Genomic DNA, 23,533 nt, shown 5'->3' with positions numbered 1-23,533 from the left:
TTACCCTGTGATGGTCTGGCAACCTGTACTGTCCAGGGTATTTACATTCAATCCCTTAAAACGTACACAAAATGGATTTAAATTACTTCAGTAATTTATACAATAATTCATTGTCTGTATTACCACCTCTTTGTCCTGGTTAGGGTTGTGGTGGGTCCAATTCATTGGGCAAAAGGCAGTAAACATCCCGGACAGGTTGCCCCTTCATCACAGGGTGTGCACACACACACACACACACACACACACACACACTTAGGGCTGTTTCTAGTAGCTCCAATTTACCTGACTGTATGTCATTGGAAACTGGAGCACCCAGAGTAAACCAGGTGCAGACCCTGGCCAACAGGCTGGGGAATTGATCCCTGTTCTTTCCTGCTGTGAGGCGACAGCCCTACTCACTGCGCCACTGTGCCACTCTGCATTTCAATATAAATATTATAAATACCAACAAAATGTAAATATTTATAATTATAAACAAAATGTAATAGATGTAGATTGTAAAATGACAAATGAATATAAGACAGGTCTTCCTGGTAAATTCATTGGTGCTTTGTGGTGCTTTGAATTTTTTCAGTAAATGAATCAAGCTGGCTTGAAATGTAGACAGAGTTTCCTGTGTCCCAGCAGCTTCTAATTCATGGCAGACCTGTTTTCGCTGTTTTTGGACTACATCTGACCATTTAGACATTTGTAACATAAAATGAAGGTTTTGTTTTCCTGAGCTTGTCAGAGAGACCACTGTTCTGTGTAATTTGTACTAATAACCAATTGTTTGTACAAATAATGGGACGTTTAAAGCTTAGAAATAACATTTCTTACATGTAAAAATCTATTATTTGCTTTCAGAGAGCTGTACAGATCTCACTAAGCTTTTTATTGTAATATTTTTTGTATGAGACGTCTGCAGTGCAACTAGCTCTATTTATATAGGCACAGAGCTGTAGTCAATCACTGAAGGTGAAGAAAGTATCCATTCCCACCTTTGGAAAATACAGCTTAAAAACTCCAGCAGCGCTGCTGTGTCTGATCCACTCTGATACCAGCACAACACACACTAACACACCACCACCATGTCATTGTCGCTGCAGTGCTGAGAATCATCCACCACCTAAATAATACCTGCTCTGTGGTGGTCCTGACCATTGAAGAACAGGGTGAAAGCAAGCTGAAAAAGTATGTAGATAAATAGATGGACTACAGTCAGTAATTGTAGAACTACAAAGTGCTTCTATATGGTAAGTGGAGCTGATAAAATGGACAGTTAGTGTAGAAACAAGGAGGAGGTTTTAATGTTATGGCTGATCAGTGCATGTAAATAGCTATATTTGCACTTTTGGAAGATCCTAACTGCATTTTGTTGTCCTCTAACTGTACTGAGCAATTACAATAAAGTTAAATCTATCTAATCTATCTATGTATGATTTATACTTTTATTAGAGGACCATGGCCTTTGCTTCTTTAGCAGTTACACATAGGAACACAGATGTGACATGCTCTATAGGTACTTCTATCATACCAGAGTCTATCATACCAGAGTCTAGTCCTACTAGACATGCAGCATCTCTCTCTCTCTCTTTCTCTTTCCCTGTGTGTGTGTGTGACCACAGTGCTGAATTGTTGAACAGCCAGGCTCGGTGGTGGGTATTTGAACATTAATGAGCTGGTGATGGGCATTGAGCTGCCATGTTGTTTCTTTTCATTATCAAAATTGCAGTAGCTGCTGTAGATCTGTGACCCTGCTGTACTTTACCAAGCAACAACATGAACCGATCGATCTCTTTACAATTCTGTGGGCTGAACTCACTCACACCTCAGCACCTTATCACAACAGGATTACACACCACAGGTCCAATTTGTGCCCAAAAAGATGGGTAGCCAGGAAAATGTTAAAGGCCAAAATTCTTTATCCATAAAGTGTGAGGTCCAATGGTTTTATGATACAGTGAGGGCATTTTTTTTTTATCAAGGTTCGGTTCATTTGTGCAGCAGAAACTGAGATTCATTAGACCTGTCTTGCATCGGTCTCCTGCTCTTTACTGACAGGAGTAGAAGCTTGTGTTTGCTGCTGTAGCCTGTTTCAGGGTTTAATGTCTTGTACCTTTAAATACAACCCCAAATCAGAAAAAGTTGGGACAGTATGGAAAATGCAGATAAAATAATAATGCAGTGTTCCTTACATTTACTTTGACATTTATTTGATTGCAGACAGGATGAACCTGAGATATTTCATGTTTTGTCTGCTCAACTTCATTTCATTTGTTAATAAACCTTCATTCCTGCATTTCAGGCCAACAACACTTTTCCAAAAAAGTTGGGACGGGGGCAATTTAGGGCTAGTAATGAGGTGAAAAAACTAAATAATCATGTGATTCCAAACAGCTGATGTCAACAGGGGATTATAATCATAGTTTGGTACAAAAGCAGCATCCAGGAAAGGCTGAGTCTTTGATGAACAAAGATGATCAGAGGATCCAGTTAGTCAACAAATGTGTGAGAAAATTATTGAAATGTTTAAAAACAATGAACCTCAAAAAATATTGGCAGGGATTTACATATTTCTCCCTCTACAGTGCATAATATCATTAAACGATTCAAGGAATTTTTCAAGGAAAATTTCAAGGAAAATTTCAGTGTGTAAAGGCCAAGGGTGCAAGCTTAAGCTGAACGCCCGTGATCTATGATCCCTCAGACGGCACTTCATCAAGAACCGCCACTCAACAATAGCTGATATAACCACATGGGTGAGGGATTACTTTGACAAACCTTTGTCAAGCACTACAATACAGTTACATGCACAAATGCCACTTAAAACTTTACTGTGCAAAAAAGAAGTCTTATGTTAACCATGTCCAGAAGAGGCGTTGACTTCTCTGGGCTTGGAGACATCTAGGATGGACCATCACACAGTGGAAACATGTATTGCAATCAGATGAATCAGCATTCCAGGTCTTTTTTGGAAAAAATAGACGCTGTGTGATCCGGACCAAAGACAAAAAAGACCATCCAGACTGTTATCAGCAACAAGTCCAAAAGCCAGGGTATTGCGCTGTGTCAATGCCCTTGGCAAAGGTCATTTACACTTCTGTGATGCAGCATTAATGCAGAAAAGTACATTGAGATCTTAGAGCAACATATGCTGCCTTCAAGACGTCATCTTTTCCAGGGACGTTCATGCATTTCTCAGCAAGACAATGCAAAACCACATGCTGCACACATTACAAAGGCATGGCTGTGGAGAAAGAGGGTACAAGTACTGGACTGGCCTGCCTGCAGTCCTGACCTGTCCCCAATAGAGAATGTGTGGAGAATTTTGAAAGGAAAAATGCTATAACGATGACCCCGTGCTGTTGCACATCTTAAGACGTGTTTGCAGGAAGAATGAGACAAAATAAAAGCTGAAACACTAAATCATTTGGTCTCCTCGGTGCCAGAACGTCTTTTAAGTGTGGTGAAAAGGAATGGCAACATTACAAACTTTCTTTGGAATGTGTTGCAGGCCTGAAATGCAGACAAAACATGAAATATCTCAGGTTCATTCTGTCTGCAATGAAATAAAAGTCAAAGTAAATATAAGAAACTGTGTTTTTTTATTATTTGCATTTTCCATGCTGTCCCAACTTTTTCTGATTTGGGGTTGTATGATTTTCCAATCACACTGGTTACAACGAGTGGTTATTTAAGTAATTCTTACATTTTGTTTGCTTTAACCAGTGTGGCCATTATCTTTGATCTGATTTTGGTCTTTCATGGTCAGTTCAAACCATTTACTCACTCACACCAGTTACTAAGGTCATTATTTTTTTCTCTCCCAATCCACCACCAATTTTGTGCACTGCACTACTATTACATTTACATTACATTTTCAGCATTGAGCAGACACTTTTATCCAAAGTGACTTACAGTACTGTGACAGTTTATTATCTATTGAGGGTTAAGGGCCTTGCTCAAGAGCCCAACAGTGTCAACCTGGCAGTGGTGGGGCTTGAACCAGCGACCATTTTATTACTACTCCAGTACCTTAACCACTAGGCTACAACTGCCCTATTACATGACTGATCAGATAGTTACATGAATGTGCAGGTGTTTCTAATAAATTGGCCATTGTTTTGTATGGTTTTACCAGACCCAGACAACAACCAAATGCAAATTGTAATGCAATTACAAATAAAATTTAAGCTTTTAACTTTGTGGCATCAGATTGAGGAAGTCCCTTCACTGTTCCAGCATGAATGTGCCCTTGTGCACAAAGTGAGGTACATAAAGACATGGTTTGAGTCTATTTTTTGCATCCCCAATTTTCCTCCCAATCTAGTCATATCCAATTACCCAGTTGCATTTTGCTTCCTCTACTGTTGTTGACTTCCACCCCTTCCACCACCGCCGTGACTAGCAGACAGGCTCTTTTCACCTGCATGAGGTGAGTTCATATGGGACTTGGTATTGTTTACAGAGAGTCTGATCCTCATTATCCCCTATGCATATGCATGGACTTGGCACTTCTATTCACCTGCCAAAGGCAGAAGCACCTGCAGAACCCAGAAAGCCATATCAAGTGTACTCTGTGTTGCTCCATGAGTCATGCACATCTTGTGCAAGCACCAGGACCAGTCGTCAAATGCTCTAATTGCAGCAGCAGTGAGGAACCCAGTCGACCTTCCTTTCTCAGACACGGCCAACTGTGCTTGTTTGGATGCATGGTTTTGATAGCACTGCTGAAATTGTTGGGCTGACATAGCTGACCACTGTGCCACCTGGGCATCCTATTTTAACATTTTGAAGAAATTTTTTTTTAATACACCAAAAACCTACTTTTTAAAATAAGTTATATTATAATACACTAACAAATATCTACTATAATGACCAAATAATTACTAAAATATGCTTGATCTTTGTCCAAATAGTTGTATCATGTCATTAGTGCTGGCAGTGAAGCTGTAAGTGATGGGCCTGCAATTTGGCTGCAAATGCAACACGTGTTTGGCATAACATCCATGAATAATTTGACACTTGCTTTCATAAGACTTGCAGAGAGCCATTTTTGCAACCCCATATTTGTGCTCCTGTGGCTTAGTGCGCCTTAAGTGCTTTTTATCAGCCTGTGAATTTAGTGCCTGTATTTTCCTCTGAATATATTGTTTAATTTTGTCTTCACCAGAAATGCTTTTCTTTGCAGTAGTTTTAATAGAAGATTATAGAAATACCTTGCTACTCTTGTGTCTAGTTACACTGGAAACATTAAGTAGGATGGATTACACAAGTCAAGTTTCTCTGTTTTGGCTGAGGGCGAACACGCTGTGCAAATGCACTTTCATGCTTTCTCATGCTGTGTTTGCTACAGGAGGGAAGGACACGCTGAATGGTTTTTCAATAGTCCTGATTTAGGGAGGACACTGGACTCACTCAACCCATTTAGCCTCCCAGGCAGCAGAATTTGAAAGCATTAATTTCAGCACAACCCAGATGGGGGCCAAAATGAATACTGAATATAAAAATATTCAAGGCAGCACATTGTTACTTATCACTCATGCGGAACCTCCCACACATGTGAAAAAGTAATTACCCCCCAAACCTAATAACTTGTTGTGCCACCCTTGGCATTAATAACTGCCATCAAATGTTTGCAGTAACATGCAGTAAGTCCTTTAAATGACTTTGGAGGAATCTTTTGGGGGACTTTGACTTGGCCACTCTGAAACCTTTGTTTCTTTGTTTCTTTTAAGCTGTTTAGAGGTAAACTTGCTTGTGTGCACTGGATTATTGTCCTGCTACAAAACCCAACTGCACTTGACCTTTAAGTGATGAACGGAATGGCAGACATTCCTCTTTAGGATTTTCTAATAGAGAGTAGAATAAATTTTTTGTCATCAGTTATGAAAAGCAGCCTCACACCATCACACTACTACCATCATGTTCGACTGGTATGATGATCTTAACTTAGAATGCAGTTTCACCTTTATGTTATATGACCCATGTCTTCCAAAAGGTTCCACCATCGACTTATCTGTTAACTGAATATTATCCCAGAAGTCTTGGGGCCAATGCGAGACGAACCTTCGTGTTCTTTTTTAACTAGATGCGCCTTGCAACTTTTCCATGAATGCTATTGTTGCCAGTGTTTGTTTTATTCTGGAATCATGTACCTTCACTTACTGAGGGAAGTCAAGTATGCAGTTCTTTAAATGTTTATTGAAGTTCTTTTGTGATCATCAGGATGAGTCGTTGATGCATTTTTGGTGAAATTTTGTTAGGTCGGCCACGCCTGGGAACATTTAGCATAGTACCAAATTTTCTCTATTTGTAGAAAACGTCTCTCACCGTGATTTTCTGTAGTTCAGAAGAACTTAGCAATGGTTTAGTCTTACAGACTACAGTGATTACACTAACTTTGTTTTGCATCTGTATTTTCTTGCTGTTTGATAAAAAACATGTAACGGTGCAAACAAACCACAGATGGCAACAATTAGTTACAATTTAGCACAGAAATAAAAGTATATCTTTATCAAATCATCAGTCTGTCGGTTTCATACGTAAAATGGACGTACGTGTACAAATATAAATCATGTTTACAACCATGCAATTGAATAACCTGAATAAACTGTATATGTAGATCAAACATTACGCATTTCTCAAACAGTACCGGAGGGGAAGGAAGAGGAGATACGTGGTTTTGATGGACAGATCTAGCAGCCAATAGAGATACTCATTAAAGAGATTGCGTGATTTTTCATTTTTTAATTGGTCATTTTGATATTTGCTGCTATGGACAGACAGAGATTTATACCCACAATCAACACATGTAAAAAAGTGAAAACCGTTAAAAGTAGAGATACGTGTTTTTCATCGGACAGCGGCGATTGGAATCTTCTTGGAATGTGGCATCATTTGCTGTTTTTTGAGACTTTCTAGGCTGCTTCTACTTAAATTATATTTAAATTCAACAGGTCTGGCAGTGATCATGAGTGTGGTTAGTGATATTGAGCCCAACTGTCAATTGAAATTGGTTAACTGGTTGATTTAGTAGCTAAGACCTTGCAACCCTGCACTGAAGAATGTTCTTTTTGAACCAATTGACAGTTCTCTTACAGTTTGAACTCAAGTTTGACACAGAGTGGTAGACTATCTTTGCTTGCAAACACTGTTTATACCCAATCATGATATGCTCGCCTGTTACCAATATTTACCTGCTTATTGTGTCATTATTTATCCCCAACCAGTGATGGCATAGTTACCTTTAAAAAGTAATCTGATTACTGATTACTGATTACTCCTTTAAAAAGTAACTTAGTTACTTTATGGATTACTTGATTTTAAAAGTAACTAGTAAGAGGGGTGGCCGAAGATTACTTTATGGTGGCCATGGCAACCACTGGCCACCCCCTGGCTCCGCCCTGCCAAGAAGAAAGCAAAAATATCTTTTTACTAAGGAAAATGACAAAAATAGTAACGCACAGTAACTTGGATAAGTAACTTTAATCTGATTACTGGATTGGAAATAGTAACGCGTTAGATTACTCGTTACTGAAAAATTTGGTCAGATTAGAGTAACGCGTTACAGACCATCAGTGTCCCCAACACAACTTTTTTGAGTGTGTTGCAGACATCAGATTCCTGTAATTCTGTGTAATTTTATCAAATATTAACATATTAAAAATCATATTCATTGCAGCTGTACAGTTCTTGAATATTACAAAATGTCCCAATGGGGTTTGAAGCACAAGCACATTTGCATACTATTTGGCTTAAATTCCAACGTGTTTGTGTATGTCATCCATCTTGTGGTGGAGCAAAGTAACTACATGTAACACACTTGCTTCTTCAGTAAAACTTGATTTTGCCATCTTGAGCTTATCTTCTAAGGTCATTTGGAAATAGTCTGGTATGTGTCAGGCCATTGTGTTTTAGGATGAACCCTTGACCAACAAACCTTTTTTTGTGATGAACTGACAGAATTATTTAGTTAAACTTAAATGTCAGAACAAACAAGCAAAATTGGGTTGTTCTTGAGGTGTTTTTGTCAGTTTTTTTGTCACTGACATGTACACATGTAAAGATTAACTAAACCCTGGGCTCGCCTGACCCCATACAACTGTAATTGCTGGCTTAGGTAAAATCAGCTAACTTTAATCCTTCAATGGTCTTACTTTGAGTCTAAATACTTGGGTAAAAAATTGCTGTATTTAAATAATATTTACTCTTTGGTTGACATGTGTTAAACTCAAAAATATTGGTAGATGGTTTGAAGAAAACAGAATTTCTAGCCATGAAAGTAGCATTATTTTTTTGATGAGACTATTAAAGGGTTAAGAAAGTCTGGTATTCTAAGCCAGCTATTTGGTACAGCTTACTGTTATAGAAGTGTGCAGTCCAGGCTACGTATCTACTCATATCTCTTTCCACCTTGCACACACTGTTGCCATTCCCAGTGCAGCAGGTTTTATTCTCTCAGCCTCATTATTATCCAGCTCCTACACTCCTTACCCATCATTAAAAAGAAACAGAACCTGGGTGTGTAAGTTTGAAGGCGAGTGTTTAACATGAATAAAGGAGTGTAATGTTGGTATGACTGTATGTGTGTTATCTAGTATATGGCCCAATATATAGGTGGACACTCTGCCTGAAAGCTTGAAATGCAAACCCATTTAACACCTATGGGTTGAACTGGAGGCATGTGGGTAGCACTGTCGCCTCACAGCAAGAAGGTTCTGGGTTCGATCCCCAGGTGGAGTTTGCATGTTCCCCCTGTGTCTGTGTGGGTTTCCTCCGGGAGCTCCGGTTTCCTACCACAGTCCAAAGACATGCAAGTGAGGTGAACTGGAGATACTAAATTGTCCATGACTGTGCTCGATATAACCTTGTCAACTGATGAATCTTGTGGAATGAGTAACTAACGTTTCTGTCATGAGTGTAAAACATGATGGTAAAATATAAATAATTGTATCAACAAAATAATTGGAGGCACACATTCCCACAGACAGCATTCAAAATCTTGTAGAAAGTCTTTCCAGTAGAATAGAAATCTATCCATATGAATCCTAATGGTTTTAGAATTGGATGTCCAGCAAGCTCATGGCCAGGTGTCCACATACTTTTGCCCATATAGTGTACATGGCTTTTATGTATGCTTTACGTGTCACTGTGGCCTTAAACTCAAGCATTATTTTTTAATCCTGAGCATGAGCAGTACTCTCAGGAGACTGCTTTAGCATAGTTAAATACAACAGCTTTTCTCCAGAAATTAATTACAGTCTTATTATCTATTATCGTGCCTTCTCAGTATGCATACTAAATAATGTAGACACATTTCTTGTTCTTTAATGCTAGCTCTTATTCTGTCCTGGTTTAAAACGCTTTTGTCTGGGTGTACGGCACTAAAACATAATAATATAGAGAGCAGACCCATACACATATCTTAATATTTCTTACAATCTCCCATTTCATAATTATTTTGCCACTTGTACCACCCCATGCTGACAGAAAGAGGTGTGACTATCCTGCACCCCCTACGATATGCTTAATCCACATCTTTTCACCTGCCAGTGGTGGAGTCTCACAGAGAGCCGTACAACGTACAGATAATATGCACTAGTGCAGGCGCTCACCTCACCAGACATCAGAGGTTGAAATTGTCGAAACAGCTGCAATGAAGCCTTTTCCCCAGATGGAGTGATGTGGGTGATGTTGTATGTTCTCCCTGTGTCCATGTGGGTTTCCTTCAACAGTCCAGAGACATGCAGTCAGGTAATTGGTGTTACTAAATTGCACTAGGTATATTTGTGTGTGTGTTTGGCCTGTGATGGAGTGGCTACCTGTCCAGGGTGTTTCCTACCTTTCACCCAACGAATTACACCCACAGTGGTGGTAAAACAGACAATAAATAAATAAAGCCCTTTCAATCCCACTTCCTCAGGCACAACCATTTGTTCCTGTTTGGATGCCAGGCCAAGTCAATAACACCATCTGGGACTCGAGAGCTAGATATTGCAGTGCATTAGACAGCTGCAGCACCCAAGCCCTCCCAAGCACTTTTGTTTCTGTTATTTAATATATCTACTTTAAATTTCTACACATCATGTCTTTTGACTTTATCATTATAAAAAAACTGAATATAAGTATTCATTAACATTCAGGAATTAAGATTCATTCCTTGTCTATTTTACTACCACACTATCCTGCTTAGGTTTGCAGAGGGTCTAATTCATTGGACAGGAAACACCCCAGTCCATCACAAAGCAAGCACACACACACTAAGGGCATTTTTGTAGCCTTTTTTTCAATTAACCTGACTGCATGTCTTTGGACTGTGGGAGGAAACTGAAACACCCAGAGGAAACCACACAGAAACAGGGAGAACATGCAAACCTCACACAGAAAGAAAGTGGATCACTCCACTTGGGAGTCGAACCAAGGACCTTCTTGCTGTAAGGGGACAGTGCTACTCACTTAGCCTCCATGCACTAACCCTTAACACTCACTCACTTTCTTAACCGCTTATCCAGTTAGGGTCGCAGGGGGGTGCTGGCCCTATCCCAGGTTTTCAATGGGCGCAAGACACACAGTAACACCCTGGACGGGGTTCCAGTCCATCGCAGGGCAGACACACACACACACATACACACACCCATTCACCTATAGGGCAATTCAGTGTCTCCAATTAATGTTGTTTTTGGACTGTGGGAGGAACCCGGAGCTCCCAGAGGAAACCCACGCAGACACGGGGAGAACATGCAAACTCAGCACAGAAAAGACCCAGACCGACTCGCCTGGGGATTGAACCCAGGACCTTCTTGCTGTGAGGTGACAGTGATACCCACCGAGCCACCGTGCCACCCACTAACCCTTTACAGACTTAAAAATTGTTCTATTGTCTATTTAGACCCTTACATTTATATTTTCAGCATTTAGCAGACGTATATACTGTATACTGTCACAGCAACCTACAGTACTGTGACAGTATACTGTCTAAGCAGTATAGGGCCTTGCTCAAGGGCCAAACAGTGGCAGCCTGGCAGCAGTGGGGCTTGAACCAGTGACTTTTCGATTACTCGTCCAATACCTTAACCGCTAGGCTACAACTGCCCCTTTTAGTTTAATAAAAAGCTGCCAGTTACCGAGCCAGCGTGGGCTTAGTCTAATTAAACTTATTCATAAAATTATTATGCTAAGTTAGTTGAGTTGTTTCTTTGTTTGTTTATTAGGATTTTAACGTCATGTTTTACACTTTGGTTACATTCATGACAGGAACGGTAGTTTCTCATTACACAAGGTTCATCAGTTCACAAGGTTATATCAAACACAGTCATGGACAATTCAGTGTCTTCAATTAACCTCACTTGCATGTCTTTGGACTGTGGTAGGAAACCGGAGCACCTGTAGGAAACCCACACAGACACGATGTGAACATGCAAACTCCACACAGAAAAGACCCGGACTGCCCCACCTGGGGATCGAACGCAGGACCTTCTTGCTGTGAGGCGACAGCGCTACCCACTTAGCCTAGTTAGGCTAGTTAGTTGAACTAAAACAAGAAATGATACTTTCTCAATTAATAAAATCTTTCAAAAACTGTATTTACTGTGTTTACTTATGTTTTTTTTTTTTTATTAAAATGAAATTATATTAAATTTCATGACCTGAAAGATTTAAGTGTGGCAGATATGCAACCCAGCTCAGTGGGTAGCACTGTCGCCTCACAGCAAGAAGGTAGAGGGTTTGATTCCCAGGTGGAGCGGTCCAGGTCCTTTCTGTGTGGAGTTTGCATGTTCTCCCCGTGTCTGTGTGGGTTTTCACTGGGAGCCCCGGTTTCCTTCCACAGTCCAAAGACGTGCAGTCAGGTTAACTGGAGATACTTTAATCGCCCTGTGATTGACTCGAACCGGTCTAGGGTGTTTCCTGCCTTTTACCCGGTGAATTGTACCCACAGCAAGGCAAGGCAAGGCAAGGCAAGGCAAGTTTATTTGTATAGCACCTTTCATACACAGTGGCAATTCAAAGTGCTTTACATAAGGAAAAAAAAAATTACTTAAAAGCATTAAAACATTCCTGAGATCTAGAACCTCAGAAAGACTTCTTGCAAACATTGTTACAATTAAGACAACATGAAATTCAAACAAGAGAGATAAAAAATTAAGAACATGAAAAATTAAAAAAAACATATAGTAAAATATACCTTACAATTTAGAAAATTGTGACCCTGAATAGCGACCCTGAACAGCACAAAGTGGTGGTAGAACAGGCAATGAATGCATGAAAATATGCAACCCCCTACCCCTTCCAGGCATATTTTACTTTTCACAGCATTGTACAAGCCATGCAGAGTGCAAATACATGTTTATGTGTCAGATTCCTGTGGTGCTGCTTCCACCCTTTTAACACTGAGGGATACAAACACTTTTTGAGTAACAGCTTACCCCTGTTTACTGTACCAGCTTCCTCCTGCTAAATGCATTTGGAAGAATGGATTTAACAGAAAGCCCCTTGATGTGCTTCGCATAAAAAACACTTTCCATTCCTGCAGTCCTGTCAGGTCTGAAAAGTCATTTCCTTTATTCCACTACTTACAATTCAGAAAAAAAAACTGATTGAGGGCAGGCCCTCATTCACAGCTGTAAATAGAGCTCAAATAAACATTAACAATCGAAGCATTAGTAATACATTCACAATATCTGGTGGTGAAGCGGCACAGCAGGTGAATTCTGGGGACCTGGGTCATTGTCTGTAGGAAGTTTTTTTTTAAATTATTTTTGTTTATGCATTTTCTCCCCTTTCTCTCCCTTTCAGTGCGTCCAATTGCCCGATTGCATCATGCTTCCTTTCCACCAATGCTGATCTCTGCTCTGATTGAGGAGAACGAAGCTAACTCACGCCCCCTCCGACACGTGGGCAGCATGCCGTATGCATCTTATCACCTACACTTTGATGAGTGCAGTGCAGCTCAGCGTTGTGTACGGAGAGACATACTCTGAGAGCACTCTTTTCTCATCTCTGTGCAGGTGGCATCAATCAGCCAGCAGAGGTCGTAATTGCACTAGTCATGGGAGAGAGACCCCATCCGGCTTAGTCCGCCCATATCTGAACAACAGGCCAATCGTTGTTCATGAGGCTGCTCAGCCTAGCCGGCAGGCAGAGCCAAGATTCGGTGCGATGTATTCGAGATCCCAGCTCTGGTTCCAGTGTGTGTGTTTTTACAGCTGCGCCACCTGAGCGGTGTTGTCTGTATGAAGTTTGCCATGTTAACTATTTTTTCTTGCCTTTCTCGCATCCTAGATGGGAGAAGTTAGGCATTATGACAAGGAATTGTGAAAGAACATTAAAAAAACATTAAAGAAATAGGAATCACCCATGATTTCCACAGCATTGTAGCTAGTAAAATACAAGGAACCTCGATTTAACGGACCTCCATTTAACAGATTTCAGATATAACAAACAAAATCTGGAAAGCCAAATGTGCAATTCGATTGTTCAAAATTCCCACAATGTGTCCCAAGACCAGTAGTTCAGTAACTGTCCACTAGCCAGCGCACGTCTCTTTGTTTACATGAGTAATACGCTTAATTTTGTTGGGAGGCTCGCTTTGTTCTCACCTTTTTCTCCGTGCTTATGCTTTATGCTTAATTTTTGGCAGTTCTTATTGCTCAGTTATGCACCAGCACTGCAGAAGTAGCCACTGGCAGTGCTTCAGACTCAGAATAATAGCTACTCTGAGTCCCCACTAAACCATCATGGCAAAAAACATGTCCACCACACAAAGTAAATGAAATTTCTCACAGTACACCCAATGTTAATATTTTTTATTATTAAGGTTTTACGGCCGCTTAGGTGGCGCAGCTGTAAAAAAAAGTACGCTAGCACACCAGAGTTGGGGTTTTAAATACATCGTATCAAATCTCAGCTCTGCCTTCCGACTTGGCTGGGCGGCATGAACAACGATTGGCTGTTGTTCATAGGGGTAAAAAGTCGGATCATAGGTCCTCATAACTGGCGCCTGCACAGGGCTGAGGAATAATGCTGATGGGGGTGTGGCCCTCCGTACACAGTGCCCGTCGGTGTATGAACTTGACTCGTGCAGATAAAAAATGCAGTCTGTACTGACTGTATGTGCTAGAGGGGGTGTATTTCAGTTGAGAGGCGTCCTCAGTCAGCGGTGAAGGGTCGAATCAGTATAGAGGGTAATCAGGTAATTGGACACGACTACATTGGGGGGGAGAAAAATTGGGGGAAAAAGTGGGAAAAATAGAAAATTAAAAAAAAAAATTTTTATTAAGGTTTTACATGTTGTTCATTTTACTGTTTATCATATGTGCATGTTTAACACTTTTGTGGACCTTAGTGCTGTGGTTTTGTATGTTTTCACACCTCCTGGAAGAAAACCTCGCGGTTTCGGACAATCGCATTTTATGGACCAGTGCACCCCCCCTTTTAGTCTGTTAAATCGAGGTTTCACTTAATTGTTTGCAATCTGATTATTCAATCCATGACCCATCTTGCCTGCAAAGACTGAGTTTTTGGTGGATTCTGTTTTATATCTTTCCATGATGCCCTGCCCTGTTACCAAATCACCTGTTTTTGTGGAAGGTTTCAAAATGGTTTAACTTTATTACTTTAAAAACATTTTGTTCTGGGCCGTTTAGGTGGCGCAGCGGTAAAACACGCTAGCACACCAAAGCTGACATTTGGAACTCGTCGGTTCAAAACTCAGCTTTGCCATCTGGCTGGGCTGGGCAGCTGCATAAACAACGATTGGCTTGTTGTTCATACAGGGTGGGAGCCGGGGGGACCTCTGCTGGCTGATTGATGGCGCCTGCACAGAGTCGAGAAATAATGGGATCAGGGTGTGGCTCTCCGTACACAAAGCTGATCCACATATGAACTCGCCTCATGCAGGTGAAAAGATGCAAATGGCTACTGCGCACATGTTGGAGGGAGTGTGTGACAGTCTCACTCACCTCAATCAGCAGTGGGGATCAGCATCAGTAGAGAGAAAGCGTAATGCAATCTGGTAATTGGATACGATTAGATTGGGAGAAAAATTGGGGGGAAAAAAACAAAAACATTTTGCTCCTATTTTGCCCCATCACAGCTTTTTACCTGAATTTGTACCTCATAATAAAATCATATAAATCTCTAGCAGGGCATCTCTGATGTGGGTATCCATCTGGTTATGGTGCTAGATTGGATATCACTAAGCTTTTTTGGTGAGTCTTTTTTGTTGATTGTATGTTCATATGCTTGGGTTTGTCAAAATAACTAATTATTAAGTTACATTGTTTCCACCATGTTCACAGCTCTGTCCAAAGCAATACAGAATTCAGGCTTCAGGCTTCTTATGTTTATCTTATTTGTGAGAATCTAAAATTGTAATGATTGGGCTAGAGTCGACTACAGAGGGCGGACACACGCGCAGAGATGTTTCTAAGATTTATTTTAAACAACAGATACGAAACAAAACAGGATTGAATGAGACAAGACACTAAAACTGACCTATGCTAAAGCTAACCTAAATGCTAATGCTAATCGCTAAGCTAATGCTAATCTAAACACACAAGAACAAAGCTAAAGCTAAACTAAATGCTAACACTAAACACATGTAACCTGACTCAACTACACTAGATCCTACGCTAAAAATGCTAAACCTAAACATGTACTAAACTAAGATAAGACATGAACTAAACAAGAAGCATGAGCACTGAACAAGGGCATAAACTAACAAGGGCATAAACTAGACAAGGGCATTCCAAACCAAACCAAACCAAAAGCCCATGAACTAGGAAGCAAACCAACATGACAAAGGCAAACCAAAATAGTCTCCACCGAATGATCCACCGCTGCCTTCTTATGCCTAGTTCACACTACACGATTTTTACCCTGATTTTCGCTCGGCGACTGGTCGGAGCTAGATTTGCCGGCTCGGGAGCAACTCAACGTTTGCTCAGCGATCAAAACTCGGCTCTCGATCGCTATGTGTGAACTACTCAACAACTCGACTTGAGTGGCTCGCCGAGTGCTCGGCGACCGAATCGAGATTTCGAGCATGTCAGATATCTGATCTGAGTTGGCCGACTGGCAATGAGTGCTATGTCGAACAGCCAATAAGAACGCAAGATACGGGGTGAGGGGAAACGCAGGGGAGGTGTGTAAAAGGTACAAGGGCTTAATATAGTTTATATCAGAATACACCAGCACACACACAATTTTCACAGTATTTCTGACCTTATTGTTCTCTACAAAACATATACAACTCACTATAGAACAATCCATGCTGTTCACGTTGCCAAATCCACTCAAATTTATTTATTTTTTCTCCTTGATTTTACGCTGCACATCAGCGCACAAACTTTGATCGCTCGTTACTTGTTGACGTGCATTTCTGGACATGGTATCATTAAACCTTTCGTCACAGCTCGCGTTTGTTTCCATGACAAAACGTAGTTTGGGAGACCAGAGGCTCTCCTGCGATTCCAGTTGGTGATAGATGGTGTAGTGTGAAACCCTCTATCGCCGATCAGTCGTGTAGTGTGAAAGCCACACCGACTTGAAAGACTCCCGATTACAAGAGATCCAGTCGTGTAGTGTGAACTGTACAGCGACCTGACGACTTGGAAAGTCGTGTAGTGTGAACTTGGCATTAAATGCACTGAGCATTAGCCCTCAACAAGCAGCTGTGGATCATTATCTGAGGACCAATCATGATAGGGGGGTGTCGGCTTAACACTGAAAACAAACTTCTCTAACATGCTCCCGGAGAAAGGGGCATGGCACATATGAGCGCTCAAGGAGCACAGACAGGCTGGATACATGACAAAAATGGATACATGACTACAGATCTCGAAGAAGCGTGCATTCCACCATTTAGCAGCACACAATGTACCAGGCTGTCTAATGTAGATTGTCAGAAGTGATTTACCATTTTTTGGCAGCTCTTAATGTGTTTGGCCCTTTAGAACTGGAGCCTGACATCTCTAATCTATCCGAAACCATAGGACGATCTCGACTTGAATATGAAGTTTAAGATAAAAAGCGCAGGAAGTACATTTGCACATCTAAGCTCTGCTGCCATTCACACCTATTACAGACCTGCTGCCTGTGTCATTTCAATTCACAGCTTTTCTGTCAGCAGCTGTCAGCATTTTAACTCATAGTAAGCTACTTTAATAATATTCAAAACATCATGCTATTACTGGATATCTAATTATGCTACCACTTCAGTTATTTCTGAGAAGTAAAAGAATATTATGATCAATCCCATTATTGTCACCTCACTATCACTGTAATTCTTCCAGTTACTAGGGTAAAAATGATGATTTACATTTACATTCATGGCATTAAGCAGACACTTTTATCCAAAATGACTTACAATGCAAGCAATTGAGGATCAGGGGCTAACATTGGCAACTAGGGCTTGAACCAGCATCCTTCTAACCACTAGTCCAGTACCTTAAACACTGAGCTACCACTGCCCTAATTCATTTTGCACTGATTTTAGTACAAAGTAACCATATGGATTACTTTTCCAAAAACCTCTAATGAGCAAGCCAAGGGCAACAGTGACAGGAAAAACTCCCTATATTGTAAAGAACAAACCTTGAGATGAGTCAGGCATTACATTATGACCACCTCCTTGTTCTTACACTCACTGTCCATTTTATCAGTCTCACTTACCATATAGAAGCACTTTGCAGTTCTACAATTACTGACTGTAGTCCGTCTGTTTCTCTGCATGCTTTGTTAGCCCCATGCTTTGTTAATGGTCAGGACTTTCACAGGACCACCACAGAGCAGGTATTATTTATGTGTTGAATTATTCTCAGCACTGCAGTGACACTGACATGGTGGTGGTGTGTTAGTGTGTGTTGTGTTGGTATGAGTGGATCAGACACAGCAGCGCTGATGGACTTTTTAAACACCTCACTGTCACTGCTGGACTGAGAATAGTCCACCAACAGCCCCCCCGACGGGCAGCGTCCTGTGACCACTGATAAAGTTCTAGAAGATGACCAAGATGACATCAGCAATAGATGAGCGATCGTCTCTGACTTTACATTTACAAGGTGGACCAACTAGGTAGGAGTGTCTAATAGAGTGGCCAGTGAGTGGACACGGTATTTTAAAACTCCAGCAGCGCTGCTGTGTCTGATCCACTCATACCATTAATTGTAGAACTACAAAGTGCTTCTATATGTGGAGCTGATAATGGACAGTGAGTGTAGAAACAAGGAGGAGGTTTTAATGTTATGGCTGATTGGTGTATATATACTGTATATATAATAGAGCTGTCTTTGTGCCTTCCTGTATATATTGTCTGTGCTTTCTGACCAGTCCAGTTTTCCATCCAGCTGCAGACCAAGATACTTATAGGTCACCTTCACATTAGACTTCTTAATAAAGACATGCTGCGGGGGGAGCCCAGATCTACAAATGTCCACTACTATCTCTTTAGTTTTAGATGTGTTTAACAGCAGATGGTTCAAGAGCTTATATTCTATATAACCTGTTTACTGATCTATTACTTTTGACCTGTGTTTGTGTAATATCTATAAATCTTACCGTGTTGATTCTGTCTGCCTGTTGATGACATGACTGTTCTGTATGAATCCTATATTCACCTTATGAACTTACTAATGCTGATTTGCAAATGCTTTTTGCCTTATCAATCTGCACAGTACAGCAAACACTTTAATTAAGAAGGATGGCATTCATATCTACCTTATTACAGAGCTTTAAGCCAATCATGTCCAACAGTCACAGATGGCTATGGCATTGCCATGGATTAAATTTATAGGATCAAGAAGATAGGGCAAACATTTTTTTCAGTTGTGTCACTTGTGATCCAATTACAAAAGATTTACTTTCTTGCAGTTTATTATTTTGAATTTTAAATAATGCAAATTGGTTGTGTATTTTATGGTTATTCTTTAGGCTTCTTAACCATTCTGAAATGCCATCACTATTAATGCATGTATTGTTTTTACTTCAGATTTGACTGGTTCTGGATTGTCACTGTAGGCAAACAGATAATTCAATATATATATATCTTTATCTTTATTATATACACCGATATAACATTAAAACCACCTCCTTGTTTCTACACTCACTGTCCATTTTATCAGCTCCACTTACCATATAGAAGCACTTTGTAGTTCTACAATTACTGACTGTTGTCCATCTGTTTCTCTACATACCTTTTTAGCTTTCTCTCAGCCTGTTCTTCAATGGTCAGGACCCCCACATGATCACAACAGAGCAGGTATTATTTAGGTGGTGCATCATTCTCAGCACTGCAGTGACAATGACATGGTGGTGGTGTGTTATTGTGTATTGTGCTGGTATGAGTGGATCAGAGTTTTTAAATATCGTGTCCACTCACTGTCCACTCTATTAGACACTCCTACCTAGTTGGTCCACCTTGTAGATGTAAAGTCAGAGACGATCGCTCATCTATTGCTGCTGTTTGAGTTGGTCATCTTCTAGACCTTCATCAGTGGTCACAAGACGCTGCCCACAGGGCGCTGTTGGCTGGATATATTTGGTTGGTGGACTATTCTCAGCCCAACAGTAACAGTGAGGTGTTTAAAAACTCCAGCAGCGGTGCTGTGTCTTATTCACTCATACCAGCACAACACACACTAACACACCACCACCATGTCAGTGTCACTACAGTAAATCCACAAAATGATCCACCACCTAAATAATACCTGCTCTGTGGTGGTCCTGTGGTGGTCCTGACCATTGAGGAACAGGGTGAAAGCAGGCTAAAAAAGCATGTAGAGAAACAGATGGACTACAGTCAGTAATTGTAGAACTTGAAAGTGCTTCTATATGGTAAGTGGAGCTGATAAAATGGACAGTGAGTGTGGAAATAAGGAGGTGGTCATAATGTTATGCCAGATTGTTGTATCTTCGTGTAATGCTGGTAAGCTAGCAAGGTTGTACTTATTGTACTTATATACTTATTTGACAGTACATGGACATGTGAACAAATAACTGATTTGTCTTCAGTAACCACTTTATTCTGGTCAGGGTTACAGTAGGTCTGGATTAACACTGATGCACTGGTGCCCTGTTCAGGTACAAGTACTGCCTGTGTCCAAATGTATTGAACCCTTACTCATTTATTTACTTTTTTTGTGGTGAGGGAAAATGAAATGCAAATGCAAACATGGGGGGAACATACCAGATATCATACAGACAGCAATCAGAGGAGTCAAGGTTAAAACCCAAGCGTCCTTTTCTCAAATACTTATACTACTGTGTGTGTGTGTGTGTGTGTGTGTCCAATTCCATCAAAGTGCATGTTATAAATAAGTGGAAAATGACAGGTTCCTTTCTGGCACTTACAAAGCTGCATATCACTGTGCAGTCATCCGGAAGATCCCCTGGCACAGCACACTAAGGTTGAGTGAGGGTGAAGTGTGGGGTGAAGGGAGAGAGGGGTAGCGGGTCAGCAAGGTGAAATGGGTATGACCCAGTCCTCTCTTTCATCCTTTGTTTAAAAGAAGTACAGACACACAGTAGATATATTACTTATTCTCTCTCTCTCTCCTGTATATTTTTACTCTCTGTGCAAATCTGCATGAAAAACACTTTAACAAGCAAATGCCCAAAAAGTGCTCAGGTTCCTCACAACACATACGTAGAACCTAAACTCAACTATCAGGATTCAAACCTCTGTGCTCCTGAATTTTATTTATGGGCCACGCCCCCCACTCCAGGAGCACATGTTTTTTTGTTTTCAGGCTGAAGCCAACACCCCTCAGTATGATTGGTCCCCTGCTAATTACCTTCAGCTGCACCTTGTGTGAGCTGAGGGCATTTAAAAAGGGAGCTGGAGATCAGTCTGGGGAGAGACTATTTGATTTAACGCTGTCGGTTTGGTTTGCTATATGATACTTTGCTTTTGAGTCCGTCCGTCAGCCTTTACCTTTGTTTGTAAGACCGGTCTAGTCCTGTTAGCCCTGTGTGTTAGCCCTGTATCTAAGTTCTGTCTCTTAGTTTTGCTTGTTAGCCCCTGTCTGTTTGTCCTGTCTGTATGTTACTGTTCATGCCTTGTTTAGTTTTGTTCCCATTTGTCTTAATCTAGCTAATCTAGCTAACTTGTTTAGCTTAGGGTTTAGTATATCTTAGCATCGTTCATGTATGTTTAGTTTAGGTTAGTATTTAGCATGGGTCTTGTGTAACCTTGTTGTATGTCTTGTCTGTTATTATTAAACTCTTTTTGGTAAATATATCTCTGTGTATGTGTCTGCCCCCTCTTGTCTTGTCATAGCCCATAGTGTTACATCAATGTAGAATCTAAAATCTAACCGAAAATCTAACCAAATATATTACAACCAAAAGAATAACACATTCTGCCATGAATATAACCTCAGTGTAACCATGCCATTAAAAATCCAAACAAACTGTGCATGTCTGTATTGCTTTTATGCATTAAACTTGAAACTAAATGATCGTTTAAACTGTTTGTCATGTGACAGGATGCTCTTGGGGTGCTAGCAGAGATCTGTGAGTTCAATGACAATAAAGGTCCATATGTGGCTTATCGGAGAGCTTCAGCTGTGTTGAAGAGTCTTTCTGCTCCACTGTGCTGTCTTCAGCAGATGGAGGGACTTCCCTGCCTGGGAGAGGAGACCAAGGCTGTCATCCAGGTACTGCATTTCTGGTATTTAAATTTTGTTTTAGTTATCAGTACATGATCAGTTATTTTGTTTCATGTAGCTGTAAAGCTGAATCTACATTTCTCTATTTCTCATCACGGCAAGAGGTTTGAATACATACAGAATCCTTCAGGTACATGTATTAAAAACAAATGACATCATTTTTTACAGTCACCTTCTGATACAGCATGGTACCAATTTTTTTAATGTTATCAGCAAAAAATGTTTTTGGTTGAGTGAGTAGCCACTGATGCATTGCTGCTTTCACATCATCACATGGGTCACATCACATCTTCCCCTTAAAGCTTCTCTTTTTCTCTGATTCCCCCCCAATTTTCTACCCTAAACTAGTCATATCCAATTACCCTGGTTGCGTTATGCTTTACCTCTACCGATACTACCCTTCACTGCTGACTGAGGGGTTTCACACTGACACACGCCCCCTCCGACACCTGTGCAGTACTGACTGCATCTTTTCACCTGCACAAGGTGAGTTCCTATGCAGATCAACCTTGTGCACAGAGAGCCACACCCTGATCAGCATTGTTCCCCAACTCTGCGCAGGTGCCATCAATCAGCCTGCAGAGGTCATAACTGCATCAGTAATGAGGAACCCTGGTCAGGCTCATCCCATCCCTGAACAACAGCCAATCGTTATTCATTTGGATTCAGAGGTTTGATTGGATATGATGTATTCAAAATCCCAGTTCTGGTGTGCTAGCGTACTTTACTGCTGTGCCACTTAACGCGGGCCCTTAAAGCTTCTTTAAGCGTCCAAAAAGGTGGAAATCAGTTGGCGTTAAAACCAAACTATAAGCCTTCTCTCAATCTCTCGGACACGACCAATTACAAATTACAAATATAATAGTGCGAAAACTTTTTGAAGATCCCTTGCATAATTCAAATAATTAAAGTGGAACACTTCAGATAAAACATGGGCTCTTAAGAACTAGAATCAATTCTCCAGTCTCTGGTTTTTAAGGAGTTTTGCATGTTCTTGCTGGTTTTCTTTCCCCTCCCAAAACATTCGGACGGTGGTATTTGCTCGTCTGCCTTCACACGCATATGAACTTGAGTGACGTCCCATTCTTAATCTATAGGGTTTAATATGATGTTGGCCCACCCTTTGCAGCTGTAACAGCTTCAACTCTTGTGGGAAGGCTTTCCACAAGGTTTAGGAGTGTGTTTATGGGAATTTTTGACCATTCTTCCAGAAGCGCATTTGTGAGGTCAGACACTGATGTTGGACGAGAAGGCCTGGCTCGCAGTCTTCGTTCTAATTCATCCCAAAGGTGTTCAATCGGGTTGAGGTCAGGACTCTGTGCAGGCCAGTCAAGTTCTTCCACACCAAACTTGCTCATCCACGTCTTTATGGACCTTGCTTTGTGCACTGGTGCGCAGTCATGTTGGAACAGGAAGAGGCCATCCCCAAACTGTTCCCACCAAGTTGGGAGCATGAAATTGTCCAAAATCTCTTGGTATGCTGAAGCATTAAGAGTTCCTTTCACTGGAACTAAGGGGCTGAGCCCAACTCCTGAAAAACAACCCCACACCATAATCCCCCCTCCACCAAAACCCATTGCATGAAGCTCTCTACTCAATGTTTTTGAGCTAATCTGAAGGCCACATGAAGTTTGGAGGTCTGTAGCGATTGACTCTGCAGAAAGTTGGAGACCTCTGCGCACTATGTGCCTCAGCATCCGCTGACCCCGCTCTGTCATTTTACGTGGCCTACCACTTCGTGGCTGAGTTGCTGTCGTTCCCAATAATACCACTGACTGTCAACTGTGGAATATTTAGTAGCGAGGAAATTTTTATGACTGGACTTGTTGCACAGGTGGCATCCTATCACAGTACCACGCTAGAATTCACTGAGCTCCTGAGAG

At 41.0% G+C, this 23,533-nt stretch overlaps 1 protein-coding gene across 1 annotated transcript in view; it reads left to right on the top strand.

Moving 5' to 3' along the window:
- dntt (deoxynucleotidyltransferase, terminal) overlaps positions 1 to 23,533 on the top strand; it is a 197,472-nt gene that overhangs the window by 26,795 nt on the left and 147,144 nt on the right. Inside the window, exon 4 of the mRNA XM_062995251.1 lies at positions 21,468 to 21,638. Coding sequence (XP_062851321.1) covers positions 21,468 to 21,638 — 171 coding nt within the window. The remainder of the gene's footprint in view (positions 1 to 21,467; positions 21,639 to 23,533) is intronic.

The sequence above is a fragment of the Trichomycterus rosablanca genome, chromosome 5, assembly GCF_030014385.1.
Source record: "Trichomycterus rosablanca isolate fTriRos1 chromosome 5, fTriRos1.hap1, whole genome shotgun sequence".
Taxonomy (NCBI): domain Eukaryota; kingdom Metazoa; phylum Chordata; class Actinopteri; order Siluriformes; family Trichomycteridae; genus Trichomycterus; species Trichomycterus rosablanca.
This window is presented reverse-complemented; position numbering and strand designations above follow the sequence as displayed.